The 19062-nt window shown below is 44.3% G+C and overlaps 1 protein-coding gene across 1 annotated transcript in view; it reads right to left on the reverse strand.

Moving 5' to 3' along the window:
- Positions 1 to 2295: 2295 nt before the first annotated feature.
- LOC126252370 (5-hydroxytryptamine receptor-like) overlaps positions 2296 to 19062 on the reverse strand; it is a 420451-nt gene continuing 403684 nt past the window's right edge. The window contains exons 7-9 of the mRNA XM_049953262.1: positions 15128 to 15146; positions 9226 to 9257; positions 2296 to 2608 (exon numbers count right to left, since the gene is read on the reverse strand). Coding sequence (XP_049809219.1) covers positions 2296 to 2608; positions 9226 to 9257; positions 15128 to 15146 — 364 coding nt within the window. The remainder of the gene's footprint in view (positions 2609 to 9225; positions 9258 to 15127; positions 15147 to 19062) is intronic.

Consider the following 19062-nt stretch of genomic DNA (forward strand, 5'->3'; position numbering starts at 1 on the left):
CGTTAAATGTGATACCACATTTACAGGCATACAAATGATTGGTTTAAAAAAAATTGGACGATTTACTGAAGAGAAAGACCTTAACAAATTAAGGAAGTCGATAACGTCTTGGTCCACCTCTGACGTTTGTGCGAGCAATTATTCGACTTGGCACTGATTGATGGAGTTGCTGAATGAACTCCTGCGGGATATCGTGCCAAATTCTGTCCAACTGGCGCTTTCGATCGTGAAAATCCCGACTGGTTGGATGGCCCTGCCCACAGTGCTCCAGACGATATCAGCTGGAAAGAGATCTTGCGCCTTGCTGGCCAAGGCAGTGTTTGGGAAGCACGAAGAGAATCAATAGAAACTCTCACCTTGCACAGGCGGGCATTATCTTCCTGAAATGTAAGCCCAGGATGGCTTGTCATTAAAGGCAACAAAACGGCTAGAATGTCGTCGACATACCGCTGTACTGTAAGAGTGCTGCGGATGACAACTAAAGACGTGTCTGGGAACCCTTTTGTTGTAATTCTCATCCTTACAGCACAGCCGTATGACGATATTCTACTGCTCGTTTTGTTGCCGTTAATGACAAACCATACTGGTCTTATATTTCAGCAAAGAAAATGCCCGCCCGCACACGGTGAGAGGTCGTATTGCTTGTCTTCATGCTTGCTAAACCCAACTTGGCCAGCAAGTTTGCCGGATCTCTCCCCAGCTGAGAAAGTCTGTAGCTCTATGGGCAGGGCCCTCCAACCAGCTCGGGATTTTGACGACCAAACGCGCCATCTGGACAGAATTTGGCACGATATCCCGCAGCTCAGGAGGTCATCCAACAACTCTATCTATCTGTGCCGAGCCGAATAATTGCTTGTACAAAGGCCGGAAGTGCGCCAACGCTTTATTGACTTATTCAATTTATGAAGTTGTTTACCTTGAACAAATCTTCCAGTTCTTCTGTAACTGTAATCATTTGTTTGTCTTTACATGTACATCACAGCTACCGATTTCCGTCCCGTTCGGATAACTCCTCCATGCTGCGTCGTTTTTTCCTTTTTTATCATCAGCTATTAAATATCCATCATGAGACATGACGCACCTGATTATCTGAAACATACTAGTCGGAGCATCGATGGGGCAGAGAAATTACCTTGAGTCATTTGACTATAGAACACAGTCTGCCCTTAAGAGCGATGGTTACGATTCTCTCTATTCTGATATCATGCTGTAAAACTGGAAGGTAGTTCTAGACATCTGTAAATCTTCGAGAAGCTAATCTGATCCTCGTTTGTACAAGTAGCTGAGTAGATCAGACTGTCTCTAGTCAGTAAAAGATATCGTGACGTATCTTACCGTTCGAGCTACTTTGGTTCTGATTGATAATATATGCCCATGCTATTAAAGTCTAGATGCCAATAAATACTAAAAGCGTATAAAAAAGGGGCGCCGAAATGTTGTTGAATATCTCAGAATGACTACACGCTCACACGTCCAGGGGCAATGGTACTGATATGGAAATCGTATTTGTAATAAAAAGTCACTTCAGCCTGAACTCAGTTTCTCGGGATACAATAACGTAGTGCTATGCGATGGTCGGTAAGGAGCGTTGCGGAAAAGAGAGAGAAAGATAGATAGATACATAGATAGAGAGAGAGAGAGAGAGAGAGAGAGAGAGAGAGAGAGAGAGAGATCGTGTTTTTCTGAAAAGAATCATGTGAAATTTGCCTCGATTGGTTTAGGGAAACCTCAGGAAATCTAAATCAGGAAGATCGGAGAGGCATTCGAACTCTACTCGGCTCGCACGCCACTCTGGTCTTTTATCCATTGTGACACTTCTTCAAAAGCGCACACTGCTTTTCGGAGGCATATGGATCAGAGCATCGGCGGAGCAGAGAAGTTTTCTTTAATTATTTGAGTGTAGAACGTAATCTACCATTATGGGCGATGGTTACGATTTTTCGTATTCCCATGGCGCGCTATAAAACTGGGAGGTAGTTCTAGACCTGTACATATCTTCAGCCACAAAAATTGATTTTCATTTGGACAAGTAGCCGAGACACTCAGGCCGTCTCTTACCAGTAAAAAAAAAAAAAAAAAAAAGTTCGTCACATATACTACCATTCGAGCTAGCAAAATTCTGGCTGGTAATAAAAGCTCACGGGATTAATGTCTAGATGCCAATTATTCCTACATGCATATAAAAAGAAGTGTTTGTGCGAGGAGGAAATTTTCGAATGATTCGTAATGGTGAACTAATTGGTTGACACGGCAGCGGTAACTGGAGCCGCGGCGGCACACATCGCCAGAGGACGGTTATCTGAGCTTGCCGGCGCGGAACTTGGAGCGTCGGCTGCCAGCACCGCACAGGATGCGCTTGAAGGCCTGCCGAAACTCGGGGCTGAAGATGGTGTAAATGACGGGGTTCAGGGTGGAGTTGAAGTAGCCAAGCCACAGGAAGAAGCTGGACAGGTCCTCGCTGATGACGCAGGTGTCGCAGAGTGGCATGAGCAGTGCCATAATGAAGAAGGGCAGCCAGCAGACGACGAAGGCGCCCGTGATGATGGCCAGCGTCTTCGCCGCCTTGCGCTCGCGCTTCGCCTCGAGGCTCTCCTTCTTGGCGCGCGGCGTCGAGGCGGCCGCAGCCCCCGAAGCCGCTGGCAGCACCGCCCCCGACGCCGCCACCGCCCCCACCATGGCGGCTGCTGTGCGGCCCAACAGTCCGCCGCCCACCGCCATACCTACATCAGACAAATTCGTGTTGCATCCCGGAATGTAATTAATGGACAATAATCATTGGACACATTGACGGAAGTGAGCTGTGTTACACCACAAACACCTTGATCGTTGCTGCCAAAGAGATAATCCAGAGTTTCCATGGCTGTGGGTAAGTGGATTTTCAGGATAGAAATAATGCCATTTGTATAGACGAAGACTGGAAAAGGTCGGTGATGACTGAAGTTAACAGACCTTTTAAGTTGGAATCGCAGCAGAAAACATAGAGGACGTGCACGTACAGCTCATACCCATATTTAGAAATTTGAAGAAGGTCGAGATGTTGCTATGAGAGACATGGCTGTATCATACCAACATGTTACACTGACTGCTACCTGTAGGTCACACATTCCAGAACGAAGGCAGAGGTTTCAGGCAGAGGTTCACCAAGAACCATCAGCAACATATTATCGGTACTGAAATACATTTTAAGAAAATGGTGCCTCAGATTTCGTGAATATTTGAAGAGTGTTATGATTTAAAGCCTAGAGCTGCTAATAGGATTTCTTTATTGAACAATCAGTTTAAAAAATCATGTTAGGTGATATAATCAATGGCATCAAATAATAAAATTCTGAATACGACACTGCTGCCAAAGATGGAAAGAGGTTGTTCAAGAAAGATATTTTATCAGATTTTTTTTTGTTGGCTGCTAGTAACAGCAGCTCACTTGTTTCTAAATCTTAATTTATTTCCTCGTTTTCGGCGTACACTATTATCAGAATATTATCAGAAGGAGATGACGAGGTCCCATGTGACGTACCATTGTCATTGGAGCCAGAGCCAGAGCCAGAGCAAATTGGTACATTGAGTGGCTTTCTGTGCTGTCCAGTGATGATTCCTTATGGCTGTGACAGTCTAAGTGACGTCAATGTGTCTGCAGACTACGCAGCTCGTGCTCGTGCGGTAGCGTTCTCGCTTCCCACGCCCGGGTTCCCGGGTTCGATTCCCGGCGGGGTCAGGGATTTTCTCTGCATCGTGATGACTGGGTGTTGTGTGATGTCCTTAGATTAGTTAGGTTTAAGTAGTTCTAAGTTCTAGGAGACTGATGACCATAGATGCTAAGTCACATAGTGCTCAGAGCCATTTGAACCATTTTTGTGTCTGCAGACGGCATGGAGAAGTAGAGATTCTCCAGCCCCATATCTCCACAACGCCGGCCGCGGTTGCCGAGCGGTTCTAGGCGCTTCAGTCTGGAACCGCGCTGCTGCTACAGTCGCAGGTTGGAATCCTGCCTGGGCATGGATGTGTGTGATGTCCTTAGGTTAGTTAGGTTTAAGTAGTTCTAAGTCTAGGGGACTGATGACCTCAGATGTTAAGTCCCATAGCGCTTAGAGCCATTTGGACCAATCTCCACAACACCTGAAGTCATGGTTTGGTGAGCTGTTTGTAATTTTGGAATGGAGGCGAATAACAGCAATAATGGTAAACCCTCTTTTCGTACCCTTTGTGATGAGCGTAACAAATGGCATATTCGAGGAGGATAATGCAAGACCTCACACCACTGTTCACACCACAAACGCCTTGAAGAAAGTACCGATACTTGACTGATCTGTCTAGTCCCCTGATTTGTCACCCTTATAGCATGCCAGAAATGCTATAGGAAGACATATACACTCCTGGAAAAGGAAAAAAGAACACATTGACACCGGTGTGTCAGACCCACCATACTTGCTCCGGACACTGCGAGAGGGCTGTACAAGCAATGATCACACGCACGGCACAGCGGACACACCAGGAACCGCGGTGTTGGCCGTCGAATGGCGCTAGCTGAGCAGCATTTGTGCACCGCCGCCGTCAGTGTCAGCCAGTTTGCCGTGGCATACGGAGCTCCATCGCAGTCTTTAACACTGGTAGCATGCCGCGACAGCGTGGACGTGAACCGTATGTGCAGTTGACGGACTTTGAGCGCGGGCGTATAGTGGGCATGCGGGAGGCCAGGTGGACGTACCGCCGAATTGCTCAACACGTGGGGCGTGAGGTCTCCACAGTACATCGATGTTGTCGCCAGTGGTCGGCGGAAGGTGCACGTGCCCGTCGACCAGGGACCGGACCGCAGCGACGCACGGATGCACGCCAAGACCGTAGGATCCTACGCAGTGCCGTAGGGGACCGCACCGCCACTTCCCAGCAAATTAGGGACACTGTTGCTCCTGGGGTATCGGCGAGGACCATTCGCAACCGTCTCCATGAAGCTGGGCTACGGTCCCGCACACCGTTAGGCCGTCTTCCGCTCACGCCCCAACATCGTGCAGCCCGCCTCCAGTGCTGTCGCGACAGGCGTGAATGGAGGGACGAATGGAGACGTGTCGTCTTCAGCGATGAGAGTCGCTTCTGCCTTGGTGCCAATGATGGTCGTATGCGTGTTTGGCGCCGTGCAGGTGAGCGCCACAATCAGGACTGCATACGACCGAGGCACACAGGGCCAACACCCGGCATCATGGTGTGGGGAGCGATCTCCTACACTGAATAGTGCACGGTACATCCAAACCGTCATCGAACCCATCGTTCTACCATTCCTAGACCGGAAAGGGAACTTGCTGTTCCAACAGGACAATACACGTCCGCATGTATCCCGTGCCACCCAACGTGCTCTAGAAGGTGTAAGTCAACTACCCTGGCCAGCAAGATCTCCGGATCTGTCCCCCATTGAGCATGTTTGGGACTGGATGAAGCGTCGTCTCACGCGGTCTGCACGTCCAGCACGAACGCTGGTCCAACTGAGGCGCCAGGTGGAAATGGCATGGCAAGCCGTTCCACAGGACTACATCCAGCATCTCTACGATCGTCTCCATGGGAGAATAGCAGCCTGCATTGCTGCGAAAGGTGGATATACACTGTACTAGTGCCGACATTGTGCATGCTCTGTTGCCTGTGTCTATGTGTCTGTGGTTCTGTCAGTGTGATCATGTGATGTATCTGACCCCAGGAATGTGTCAATAAAGTTTCCCCTTCCTGGGACAATGAATTCACGGTGTTCTTATTTCAATTTCCGGGAGTGTACTTTCATTTCAGTCTCCAGCCATAAATCTTTAATCAGTGGCACAGCATTTTTTTCAGGCAGCGCATAAAATTCGTCAATATGATACTCTGAGGCTACTTCTACGCCACAAGGTATGCAAGTGTGTGGCCTACACATGGGGTCACACTTATTGATGTTGGTGATGGACATTGGTTTAAATAGAATTAAAGTTTAATAATTTAATATGTAGCCTGTAATGAGCACCTTCACAAAATTAGATACATATTGGACAGGTACTTTATGGTGTGACACATTTCACTATCTATCATCAAGACCGTTGCTTATCTTGCAATGCAGTATACACAAAGTGCATCATAATTAACAGCAGAAATTGAAACAGGTGAAAGTATACAATAATAAAAACAAAAACCTCCTAATAAACTTGGGTCCATAATGAACAACAGGTCGCAAGGTATTTGCAAAGTGTGTTGTTAAAAGTTGCTACTGATATCAGTATAGAATACTATTCTGTTTAATACAAATGTATTTCATCTGTAAAATTTTCAAATAAGGCCTCATTTATGAAATGAATGAAATGCAATGAAATAAAATAAATGTACTGAAATGGACTGATTGATGGAACTGAAAGCAGCGAAGATACAGTGTCATGAAATAATATCTACACAGAGCATTCATATGCAGGAACCCACAAAGGTTTAAAATGAGAAACACAATCATAATCTAAAGAGACTGTAATATACAACAATCAAACAATACAGAAAGTTATTCAAGCTTGAAGGATACAGGACACAGCTGAAGATAAGGATTCGTTGTTACACACACACACACACACACACACACACACACACAGACACACACGCATAGAGTACAGCACACTTCAAGAGCAACAGCATTAGCACTGTGGAGGTCAGAAACACCGAGCTCAAACAGGTATGGAGATAAAAAAAATAAAAAATAGTGTTTCAGTCTCTGCCATGTAGTCTACTCTGTACATCAGACATGTTATGTGGTAGTGTATCAGCCTGCGTTATTGAACTGCTGCCTGCCAGGGCAGGAAACGATTTTACAGCCATGACATGTAACTAACCCTGCACAGCAGGGATGTTGTAGTCAAGTAGTTTTGACCTGCTTAATCATCCTGCTTTGCATGGCACCCTATATGCCATGAGCAAAAATTGATTTCAAGCCCCTGAAGTAGAAGCTGTCCTGTACATCAGGTGCTGTATGGGTAGTACTGGCCTCTTTTATCGAGTTGTTTCCCAGGAGCTAAATGTGCAGATAGGCCTGCCTGGGGGAAGACTGAGATGAACAAGGGATGGACAGACAGAGGCGGAGCAGGAGGGAATGGAGTGGATAGAGGGGTGTCATATATAGTAAAATATTCAGTCCTAAGAATAGTAAAATGACTAAGTGGGAAGTATTCAGGTTTTGTCAGAAAGACAGTTTAGAAACCGCTGCTGAGCGAGAGGCCTATGAAATATTTGTCTGACACGCCGGAAGCCGCAAGGCAAAGCTTGTTCCGCTAACAAGGAGCGGACCCTGGAGTAACACGAGGTTTGTAGTAAGCACAGCCGCCTGACTCTTGGACGGAACAGGCACCAGCACAAGGGGAACACTTACAGAAGACGTAAGACAACAAGTGACGCGTTAGCATCATGACGGTCATGAATGAAACAACCTTCATGAAACGTTCCAGAAGGATCGCGTGAGTGCAACCACCCCTTATAAATACGTGACCCGCCGACTAAAGGGGGAGCACAGATAGGTAGACGTCAGGGACGCAATCTCTGCGTCGGTCGGAATTAGGAGTCGGAGCTGTCATAATCCGTAGCAGAATGTACTTAGTAAAACTCCACTCGACTCTGCACAGCAGTCGGGATGTTAAAGTTTCATACTTATGATACTTGTACACAGTAAAGTGTTTACAATTAGGGAATGTGCCAGGGGATACTTCCAGGGAAAGTAACTACTGTCTACGAGTAGATGACTTGCAACCTCTAACTGACCTACCGAGTTCCACACTCTACAATAGTCAATAGTTTGAGGCGACCCACGAGCAGTGCCTTATCGGAATCGCTGACTAAGGTAAGTTCCTCTGTCTCGCACGGCGAGTGTGTCTTACTCCCTCTCAGGACACGACAGGGGATGAGGAGGAGGTAGAAAAACATGAGGTGAGGATAGAGAGGGGATGGTGGGGGGGGGTGGATAGTGACAGAAGGGTATGAGGAGGAGGTGAGCAGAGAGATGAATGAAGTAAATAGGTAGAGAGGGGATGAGGAGGATTTGGGCAGAGAGGAAATCAGGAGGATATAGACTGGGCAAGAGAGGGCGAAGAGGTGATGGACAGAAAGATGGGGGAAGGAGGATATGGTCAGAATGAGGGGAAGGAGGAGATGGACCGACATGGGGGAAGAAGAGATTTGTTCATTATAAGTGGCATGAAGATGATGCTGCAGGGAAAAGTCAACTAGGGCGTTTCTCTGTCTGTGTGTGGAGGCTAATCTCAGGAAATACTATAGGAATTTTGATACTATTTTCACTAATAGACAGACTGATTCACAAAGGAGGCTTTTGTACATAATTTATCACCGTCACGACGGAAAAGTCGTCTAGAAATGTATATTTAGTGCTGCCCATGGGAAGCCAGGACTGTTCGCTAGTATGAATATAAGCACAATAAATTCATACACATGAGAAAATAGTACTGATGTTTGTAATATTTTATAGCATTTATTAATTTTTCGCTGGGTCCTATCAACTGATAAATTCTAAGCGGTTTTGGCATTTGCATTTCACATATCTCAGAGATGATTTGAAAACTTACATTGAAAGACATCCAGCAGTTTTTAAGTTAACTACCAAGATTCAAAAGTTTTTGCGATAGCCCAAGAATTGGAAGAACGATGACTTTTCGAAAATGCGTTTCAGTAGTAGATCACAAACATGGTACAATATTGTGCCCTGGAAAATTATATCACAGATTTTCTATACCTAACACTTTTTATCTTTGCTCATAATTTCTTTTTAAGATACTAACGAATTTTTAATTGTAGATTACACTGTATAGAAAAGACAGAGATAGAGGAATCATTAAATAATAAATCTAAGTGAAAAATAGCTGTTTCATCTTTCTTCAAGGCATGAGGAATATTTTATGTGTTTACTGCTTTTAATCTATATAATAATTACTGTCAGCTGCCTCCATAACATACTCCGATATGCTTTACTCCATCCCACGATATCTAGTTGCTCTGATTGCAGTGTATGGCAGCTTCACACCATACAGAATTCTCGCCGTCATAGTGGTTTATAATTCTGTAATTGCAAAAATTTGCTTACTGCCATGTTTCTAATCTATGGAATGAATTTCATATAAATATATTGCACTTGAATTATCACAACAAATAAAGTCTACTTTAGCGTAATACTTCTTTTCAACGGTCACGTTTATGGATTTACAAACTAAGATATTGTCGCGCTAATTCTATGTATTGTCAGTCATCAATTTTGAGTTGCATATCTACTGTGAAATAAGGTGAACTGCAATGGTAACGCTCCCGCCGATCTCAAGCAGCATTTGCGTCTGGGTCTAAACGGCATCAGTACTAATATGTCAACGTCAGAAATTATGTTTGGATGGACAGTGAAGTATTGCTGAACCTACTATCTAATAAGAATATTTTTTGTAATGATTTACTTACAATTATTAAAACGATAACAAGACTATGGTAATCACATTTCGCTTTCATTCCTGTTGGTTTATTCTGTTTACAAGTTTCATTTTCCAGAGCCAGCACTACTACTAATGTATTCCGTGAAATCATCTCTTAAGCAACGTCTTTCATGATTCCAAAGGCACCCCTAGCCACTGAAGGTTTCATAGTTTCCAATGGAAGTTTTTATGAGTTCCCAACGGCAAGAAACATTTGTTTTTCCCTTCTAGGAAAGTGTCTTGGCGCTTATTATAACGCCAAGAGACAGTAGTTATTATACATTCTGTTACTTCGGATTAATTAACAGAAATTATAATATACATTAATCCAAAATTTTACTTATAAGTGCAATGCATTTTTCAACTGTCCTCCTGGCACCTGGCAATGTGTAACGGAAAATAACTTTTCCATTTGTTTGCGTAAGACATGTTTCATGAATATGGTTTTCTCACATGCGTTGGAAGTTTAACCATGGTAACATTGGCTCTGCGCCTACATGTTGTGTAAAAAGATGAAATCGCTCGTTTTAAATAGCTTAATAATTTGTGGTTTTTGAGTTATACCACTGTCACTTTCTTTGTAATATGAATCAGTATCTGCCATTATAGATTTGCAATTAGCACCTACGAAGGCAAGTAGGACCACAAGTAGAAAACATTTGCTATCGAAAAGCTGAAAGTAACAAAATGTCCGGAAGAGGTTGCTGCCTACCGCACAAATACAATTAAGTAATCTCCTGTTCTCTACTAATTCTTTGGCTATTGCAAGAAGGATTCGCATTATGAAGTCACCATAAATTGGCCAACAGTCTTTTACTGCAGATTTACCACAGTTATTATACCATGTGAATTATGTAGCTTTGTGATATGCGAAATGGAAATGACAAAGAATTGTAGTTTTTCCATTCCCAAAGAACCAGGAAAAATAAATAAAAGCTGTCATAAACTAGAAGTCTACAAGCATCAGGATAATTTTCTCATGAGTTGACATGCATATAAACACTCTACTACCTTCATGATTTTCTAGAATTTTTGAGTTTTATTGTTGTGTCGTCTTAGATGTTTTACAATAATTTTAGGTTTTGATTGTATTTTTTATTTCAAGTTTGGTAGGTTAGTGTGGCAGAATCTAGTAATACACATGGAGAGAAAATATGTAATGAAGATAAACTTAACAAACAGGCACATTCAAAAGAAGTTGAAACAAGTGCTAGACATAGATTTAAGGAATCTCTTACCTTAAAAGGTCTAATTATTCTGTATAAAGAAACACCCCAAGAATTTGGAAAGTAGGTAAAAGCGTGTGGTGGCATTTTTAGGAAGAGGGAAACTAATATAAGAATGATATAGCTAAAACACCTGAAAACTTGATTGATTAAATGGTTTGTTGTGGCCTGGAATTTTTTAATATTCTTAATGCAAAGATTTTTATTTAGTCCATCTGCTTTCACTGATATGTAGCAACAGAAAACTAAAGAACCATATTGTCTTTTATCCTCTCATCAACAGTTCTGTTAAAATAGGAAAAAAATCAGAATTTAAGCACCTTAGAGGCAAGAGGAGTAAGGAACTTAAAAATTTGGAAAGGTCAAATTAGGTGATACTAAAAAAAATCCAATGGTACGCAGTTCCAATCGCCTTTGCATCATCATACGCTTTTCTTAAAAGAAACAGGGTCGATCTGAGACATGCTATTATTAAGAATTTGTGGTTCTAAGCTCTGCCAGAGCTATAAAAACGAGAAGTGCAAAATGAAAATTTAGACACTTTAGATGCAGAAACATGGAGGGGTGTAGATACAGATATCACAGTAATTGGTACCTTAACATGTAACCACTTCAGTGCGTTAGTCGTTTTTTCTCTGCGTATAACAGTCTTCCCGCGAACATTACATATAATTTAATACCTGTTTTCTGCATGGTCGTAGCTGCACAACGAAATGGACTACATCTGTCAGTATAGACTTCCATTTTGAGTCCAACGTCATCCTTAAATACCTGACCTGCTACCTAGGGGAAAATAAACCTTAATGGTTTGGTTGGGCTACGCGTACTCGAAGGTACTAACCAACCTTGTCCACAGCTCGTGGTCTAGTGGCTAGCGTTGCTGCTATGGATCACGGGGTCCTGGGTTCGATTCCCGGCCTGCTTGGAGATTTTTCTCTTCCTGGGGACTGAGTGTTTGTGGTGTCCTCATCATCTCATTATCATCATTGGTGACAGTGGCAAGATTGGACTGTGTAAAACATCAGGTTATGTAAAAATTGGGACTTTCTACGGGTGCTGATGACCGCGCAGTTGAGCGCCCTACAAACTAAACATAATCACTAACCAACCTAAAAACACAATACTCTTAACAGCTATAATTACTTGTCTGAAAATCAAGCAAACACTGATGTCACGTTGTTCGGTACACTGTCCTCAGCCATTTTTTTTATCTTCGACTAAAAAAAAGTTATGAAGCACACGGAAAACTTTATTACTGTTCATCCAAAGCGAAGTGTCTTCTTACAGTAATATATTTATGAAATGTTCTCCCCTTCTTGGTACACTACACTGAAACCACGCGCAACACAAACGGCTCGCGGTCGTAAAAAAACAAAAAGCAGTTTGAGAAGTGAAAGAGGTAAGGAAAGAAACTTCAGAGTTTGAGATGGACATTATTTCAGTGATTGCAAAGTCGATTCAAACTTACAAAGAATATTGTATAGGGTTTATGAGCTGTACTGGGTCAGAGGTTTAAAGCTGGTCGGAGGAGCGAACTTGGTGGTTTTCAGGATGCGCTCGACTCTAGGCTGGGGCGTTGTGGCTTCCTTTCATGGCTTAAGAGATGAAAATGATGGTGGGAACGCTTGCAACAAACAGTGCACACAAACGTTTCTTCATTAACTCATTGACCTTGAAAAGTTATCTGAGTGAGCCCTTGTCTCTGGTGCAGTTCAGCATCGGCTCGTAATTTTCACAGTTGTAAGAGTGGCTGAGACCGACATGCGGTGTACACGTGGTGCCCAAGTGGTGACGCGTCGAGGAAGCATTGCTGGCATGCCGGGAGCTGAGTCGAAAGCAGCAGAAAAACACTGAACACGGACCCGCTGCAACATGGGGCAATGCAACGACGTCTTCTAACTTCCTGGTAGCTCGCAGCGTTCCAGCGGCAGGCGATATTCTTAGCCGGCCGGTGTGGCCGAGCGGTTCTAGGCGCTTCAGTCTGGAACCACGCGACCGCTATGGTCGCAGGTTCGAATCCTGCCTCGGGCATGGATGTGTGTGATCTCCTTAGGTTAGCTAGGTTTAAGTAGTTCTAAGTTATAGGGGACTGGTGACCTCAGTTGTTAAGTCCCATGGTGCTCAGAGCCATTTGAACCATTTGCGATAGCCTTCTGTAGAATCAAACTATGGACCGATGGCTGGAGAGCAGCAGCGGGCCACGGCGAATTCTGGCAGTCCGGACGCGGAGCTGAGTGGTCGTCCATTTGTGTTTCATCTATGAGATGGCAGGAAGTATTTCAGCAAGCAGTCTCGTTGACACGTTGGCGTAGTGCAAACGTAGGTTTCCGCGGCAGTTGTCACAGTCAATAAAATCGTTCTGGGTTTGACGCCACATTGCGGAGCTAAGGTTTAAATGCCGCTGTCCAGCGCCGAGAGTTGTAAAAAAAGCTTTCTTTCTAGGTCATAGCGAAGCGCCTCGAATGGGATGAGTGTCCTAGGTGCTAGGGTCATCACGTGGAGGGAGGTCGCCTGGGAAGTACATGGCGGAACGCTGCTGCGTCAGCAATTCGCTGCTAGCGGTGATTACGGCTCTGGATTATGGGTGAGCCTTATGCCGTTACATATCCTCCATCGTTAGCTTATTCTGGCCTCTGGATTGCTGTTTAAGAGTATAGCTGCAACAGAGGCACTGATATATCTATCACTGTTTCGACATTCTGCGTTCTCCCGCCTGAATTCGGAATAGGCACTTCTTGCATAACTTTCACGTTTCTATGCCCTACTTTCCTTTTCTGTGCTACACTATGTACACTACCTTACAAGCGCTGAATCTCTTAGATTCGTTTATTTGCCACACTTTGCCTCACTCACTGAGGTTGCGTCACTTGTAGCTGCTGTATCATTTCACAACGTGGGAATGGGACGAGGAAGGGGGCTCCTAACAACATAATCCTGCTGGTTTTCCTATTTAATATTCACAAGCTAAAGTTCGCATCTCCACATGCTAAAGTTCGCAACTCCTACATTCGCCTAATAAGTACATCATGTACCTTTATTAACCCAAGTAAAATTTACATAGGTTACTTTACGACATGTCCTGCATTTAGATAAACAACATTACCCTCCTTTAAAGTCTTATATCAACAAATAAGCACGCCTTGGCCTGTACATGTCGTTTAAGTTAATTTACGTGCCTAACAAATGATGAAATGGAGGAGCCAGTGGGAGGGAAAAACTCAGTGACTCGAATAACACAATCCATTATACAGTGTCTTCCTAACACGAGTTTCTTTCTCACAGTACATAGATAAATGCAATAATATTTCTTCATCGTACTCCTCAAGATACTTCACAATGAAGCTGCATATTTGGATCCACAACTACCTCTCATTTCGAGAATCTACTAGCCGTTCAGTGGACCGATGTGTGTGTGAAATCTTATGGGACTTAACTGCTAAGGTCATCAGTCCCTAAGCTTACACACTACTTAACCTAAATTATCCTAAGGACAAACACACACACCCATGCCCGAGGGAGGACTCGAACCTCCGCCGGGACCAGTGGACCGACTTCACAGAGTTATTCGCTATTATAGACTTACTGCCTGGTGAGCTACCCTCCTGTGTCCATAATACACGTTTGAAAAACAACATAAAACTTTCCCTAATACCAGATATATTCTTCCACGACGTCAAAATTCCAGAGATAACGCTTGGTGAATTCCCTGCTATTACGTGCATACTGACAGACCTGGAGCAGTTTAATTGGTTAATACGACGGCTATTCAGAAAGTAGGGAACGTTTTGGCATTTAAAAAATCTAAGTAGAAGTAATACTTTTATTGTATACATCTGAAAGAGTGACTGACATACTACTTTTCCACATAATCACCAAACACACTGAGGCTCTTATCATAGCTATGGACAAGCTTTGAAAGACTTTCGTCGTAAAATTCTGCCGCCTGAGACTTCAGCCAGTGAGTCACAGCTACCTTGAGTTCCGCGTCGTCATGAAAGTGTTGCGTTGCAAGCCAGATCTTCACCTTGGGAAACAAGTGGAAGTCGCTTGGTGCAAGATCTGGGCTGTTGGGCGGATGAGTGACTATTACCCATTTGAATGAATTGTATTGTCTTGCAAAAACAAAATTTTGGACGTCAGATTTCCTCGGTGTTTGTTTTGAACTGCTCTTCTAAGGCTGTGCAAAGTTTGACAGTACCGGGCAGAATTTATGGTTGCTCCACGTTCGAGAAAATCGATGAGAACCACACCCAAAACACTGTCGCCATCAACTCCCTTGCTGACAAGGTTAGCAAAAATTTTCTTCGTTTGTGAAGGGGCGTTGTGTGCCGCCACTCCATGGACTGTAATTTTGTCTCGCAACTGACGTGTTTCACCCAAGTCTCGTCACCGGTTACGATTCGATCCAGTAATGAATCACCTTGTTTGTGGTAGGCCTCTAGAAATGTCAACGTTGCCCCCATTCGCTGTTCTTTATGGTGCTCTGTAAGCATTTTGCGCACCCATCGTGCACAAAATTTATGGTATCCTAGCGGTTGAGTGACAATTTCAAATAACAAAGTCCGTGAAACTTGTGGAAAAGAAAGCGAAAGCTCCGTTATTGTGAAGCGACTGTTTTTTTTTAAACCGAATGCACCATTTCCAGAAGGGACATTCACTCATTATGTTGTTTCCGTACACTTCGGACTGTTCACGATAAAGTACTATAGGTTTTACGTTTTTTTGCAAACAAAAACCGTATCACAGATTGCACCTCACAACTGGCTGGATTTTCGATTGTAGCGCACATTTCAAATTCGAATATCGACAAAACCAGACGCACAGAGACGTTCCCGCTATCACGGATGGATGCCGACTGAGTTGCCGAGCACGTACATACGAAAATATACGCGATCGGCGCGCGCCTGACGGCGTCAGACAGAAACATTCCCTACTTTCTGAACAGCCCTCGTATTAACACATTCATCCTGGACAGTCATCCGAGTGCATGATCGGCTCTGGCGCGATTTAGCATCGTCTCATAATGTTCTCACTTGTCGCGGCAGGAGTGGTAGACACTGCGTGTGTGTGCACGTGCTGCCAGGACAATGGCGCGCTGAACTAGCGTTGGTAGTATGCCGGGAGGTGAGTCGACAGCGGTGGACAAGCAGTCGGAATGTGGCAAAGTACGGACAGCTTCTAACTTTGCAGTCGGATGCCGTGGCAGATGAAGGCGTCGCCTAATCAGACTTCGGACCCGTGACTCGAGAGCAATGGCGGGCAGCTGGAGGATTACGGTGGCCTGGTCGTCGGACTCAGTGGTTGCCCATTCATGCATCATCCACGGAGCTGCAGTGGTTACGTCAGCGAGTGATCTCGTTGAGAAGGCTGCGGAGTGTTGTCCGCCAGAAGACCGGGCCATCAGGAAGTAGTCCCTGGTTTGTGGCCGGCGACAGCAATGGTAACGCGAAATAGTTATGGCAAAAACTCTTCGCCTGCATCAGTAGAACTTTGCTACGACTGACGTATTGCAGGCGCCATGCATGGCCTTGCCGTGTCGATCATGACCTACTCGGCTGGGGAAGTGTTTAACTGCCGCTGTCCAGCATGACCGTTGCTAAAGAAGCCACGTTTGTGGATCGTATCGAAACGTCTCGAAGTGGGACAGTGGTCTAGGCATGGTTGAAATCACGAAGAAGGAGGCCGACGCAGAATCAGGGAAATACGGGAGGATTACAATGTCGGCAGGTCGCTGATCGTGGCTGCTGATGGTAAGGATGGACTGGTTAAGACTCTGGACTTAAACGCAGTTTCATGCCGTTTCGGAGTTTACCTATCTTTATGTGGTTGCACTCACTTTGTTCCGGTTGCCTGTATTTTACATTGATTAAGGTTGGTAGGGTGTTATGAAGCCATGATAACCTCCCCTGAGGTAAGCTGGCCCACAACTGTTGCAACTGATCCTTCATACCTGGATGCTAGAACTGAGATGGATGTTGATGTTGGAGCTGGCCCCACACAGCTTCTAATGGGGACTTGTTTGGGGATGTTGCTGGCCACAGGAGAACCTCAGCGTCATGCAGACAGTTCATACTCGTATATATCACACAACGACGAGAGTTGTTCTACTGAAAGATAACACACGAGGAGTCAGGACGTCCGTGATGTTTCGTTGTTCCTTCAGAGTCACTCAGTCACTGCCAGACGAGATATAAAGTCATAGCCAATGGCTATTCACATCATGACTCCAGGAATAACACAGTTGTGCCTCCTCCGGTCGCCGCCTTAGTCTTCGATGATTGTCATGCAGGGTAGTGCAGAAACACGATTCATGCCTGAACACAATGCGACTCCATTCGATATCAGTCTATGGTTATGGGTCATGGCAGCACTCCACAGACAAACGTTTGTATTCTTGTTAATGGCGGCCTATGCAATGGACGGTAATTCTCTAAACCGACTGGTGCTAGTCTCTGACCAGTGGTGCAGAGTGACACAGAACGTGTCAATGAGTCCATTGCTTTGTCTCGAATATCAGGTGCAGACGTGTAGGGGCTACAATGCGCACCCTGCACAATATAGCGAAACACGCTTGTGGTGGTCAGACGTTATCAAGGGGAACCTTGACTACGGGAATGTGTGCCGTCAAGTCTCCATGCACTTCAACATCGGGCCACTGTAACATCCAAATGTCCCAAAAAATGGTTCAAATGGCTCTGAGCACTATGGGACTTAATTTCTGAGGTCATCAGTCCCCTATAACTTAGAACTACTTAAACCTAACTAACCTAAGGACGTCACACACATCCATGCCCGAGGCAGGATTCGAACCTGCGACCGCAGCGGAAATGTCCCAAAAACCTGGATATTGTACGATTCGACCTGCCACCCAAATAGAGACCCACAAGTAGGACGCTTTCAAACTTTGTCAGGTGCTGATAACGAGGTATCACGCAGATAAGCAGCTCTTCCATGTCCTTCGGAGTGATCACTGAACACCTAACCTGCCAGGCCTGGAAACAATAATAACATGAACAGCACTAATGCAGTCTTGTGGCCGTTCTATCTGTCATAGAGAATTGTAACCGTAATCAATTATACACTTGCCAGTGTTCTGTACGCTTACGAACTTACTGTGATGTCTGGCCATGTCTCCTGGGTGCTTCACTTTGTTTGTCAGGGAGTGAACGTTTCACTCGCACAAATGTATGGACTGAAATGTCCTGGGCAGAAATACACGCGCTATCAAATTTTTTCAGTACATATTTCATAGCTAAGTAAATATGCTTCACAAATAGCCTCATTTCGGAATCACCATTAACAATTATGAAAAGAAGTATAGCCCATTAAGAAGCTCAGAAGCCACACTACAGATTTTTTAACCAAATACTTTCCTCAAAAACTGAAAACTCACGCGAATTGAAAAATAGCCGCTTTTATTGTTCACAAGAAACACAAAACATTTATTAAAAAATAAGCGCAGAAATGAATGTTGGATTGTCTTAAATAGGTTGAAATGTTTTTACAGAGCGAAAATGGGTTGGTTCAAATGGCTCTGAGCACTATGGGACTCAACTGCTGTGGTCATCAGTCCCCTAGAACTTAGAACTACTTAAACCTAACTAACCTAAGAACATCACACACACCCATGCCCGAGGCAGGATTCGAACATGCGACCGCAGCAGCAGTGCGGCTCCGGACTGGAGCGCCTAGAACCGCATGGCCACCGCGGCCGGCGCGAAAATGGGAAACATGTAGTTCCCCACTGGTATCCCACGCCACGACGTTCGTGGAGCGACTTAATGTCGCGACATAGCAAGTTGAGCAGCCGGCTCGAAACGGGCGGCCCTATTTAACTGCCAAGGCAAAAGTTGAACTCACTATTTTCCATTTTAGACATAAAATTCACGTTACTATAGTACGAAATTATAGCGTATACTCGTCTTAAATTGCGATTGACAAAACCACAATTAATTTGTGTGCTGCACAGCTTGTAGAATTGACATGAAATAATTATGTTTCATTCGAATTCTTTACGAAGGCACTCGCCTTTTTAATATCACAATGGTAAAATGTGAAAGAATGTCCACAAAGCGGAATGAAATTCACAGAATACTGTATATAAAAGCTCAAAAATAAAATTAATTCAGGAATTTACTAATTACAGACATATCACAGGCAGGGCAAAAGAAAGACAGAAAGCATGCAGTACGTAGACGAGCATAAAAGAATATTCACACGGGTTCATTTATATAAAAGAGGAGGAAGCCCTTTCACACAATACTTTTTAACTTGAAACGTGACATTCAATATTTACAATGTGTCAGTGGAGTTTTCTGTGTTCTTCATGAAGGGTGTTGTGAACTTCATTATGAGACTGTTATTGTGTACATTTTTGCCTGAAGAGG

This window comes from Schistocerca nitens, chromosome 4, assembly GCF_023898315.1.
Source record: "Schistocerca nitens isolate TAMUIC-IGC-003100 chromosome 4, iqSchNite1.1, whole genome shotgun sequence".
Lineage (NCBI taxonomy): Eukaryota > Metazoa > Arthropoda > Insecta > Orthoptera > Acrididae > Schistocerca > Schistocerca nitens.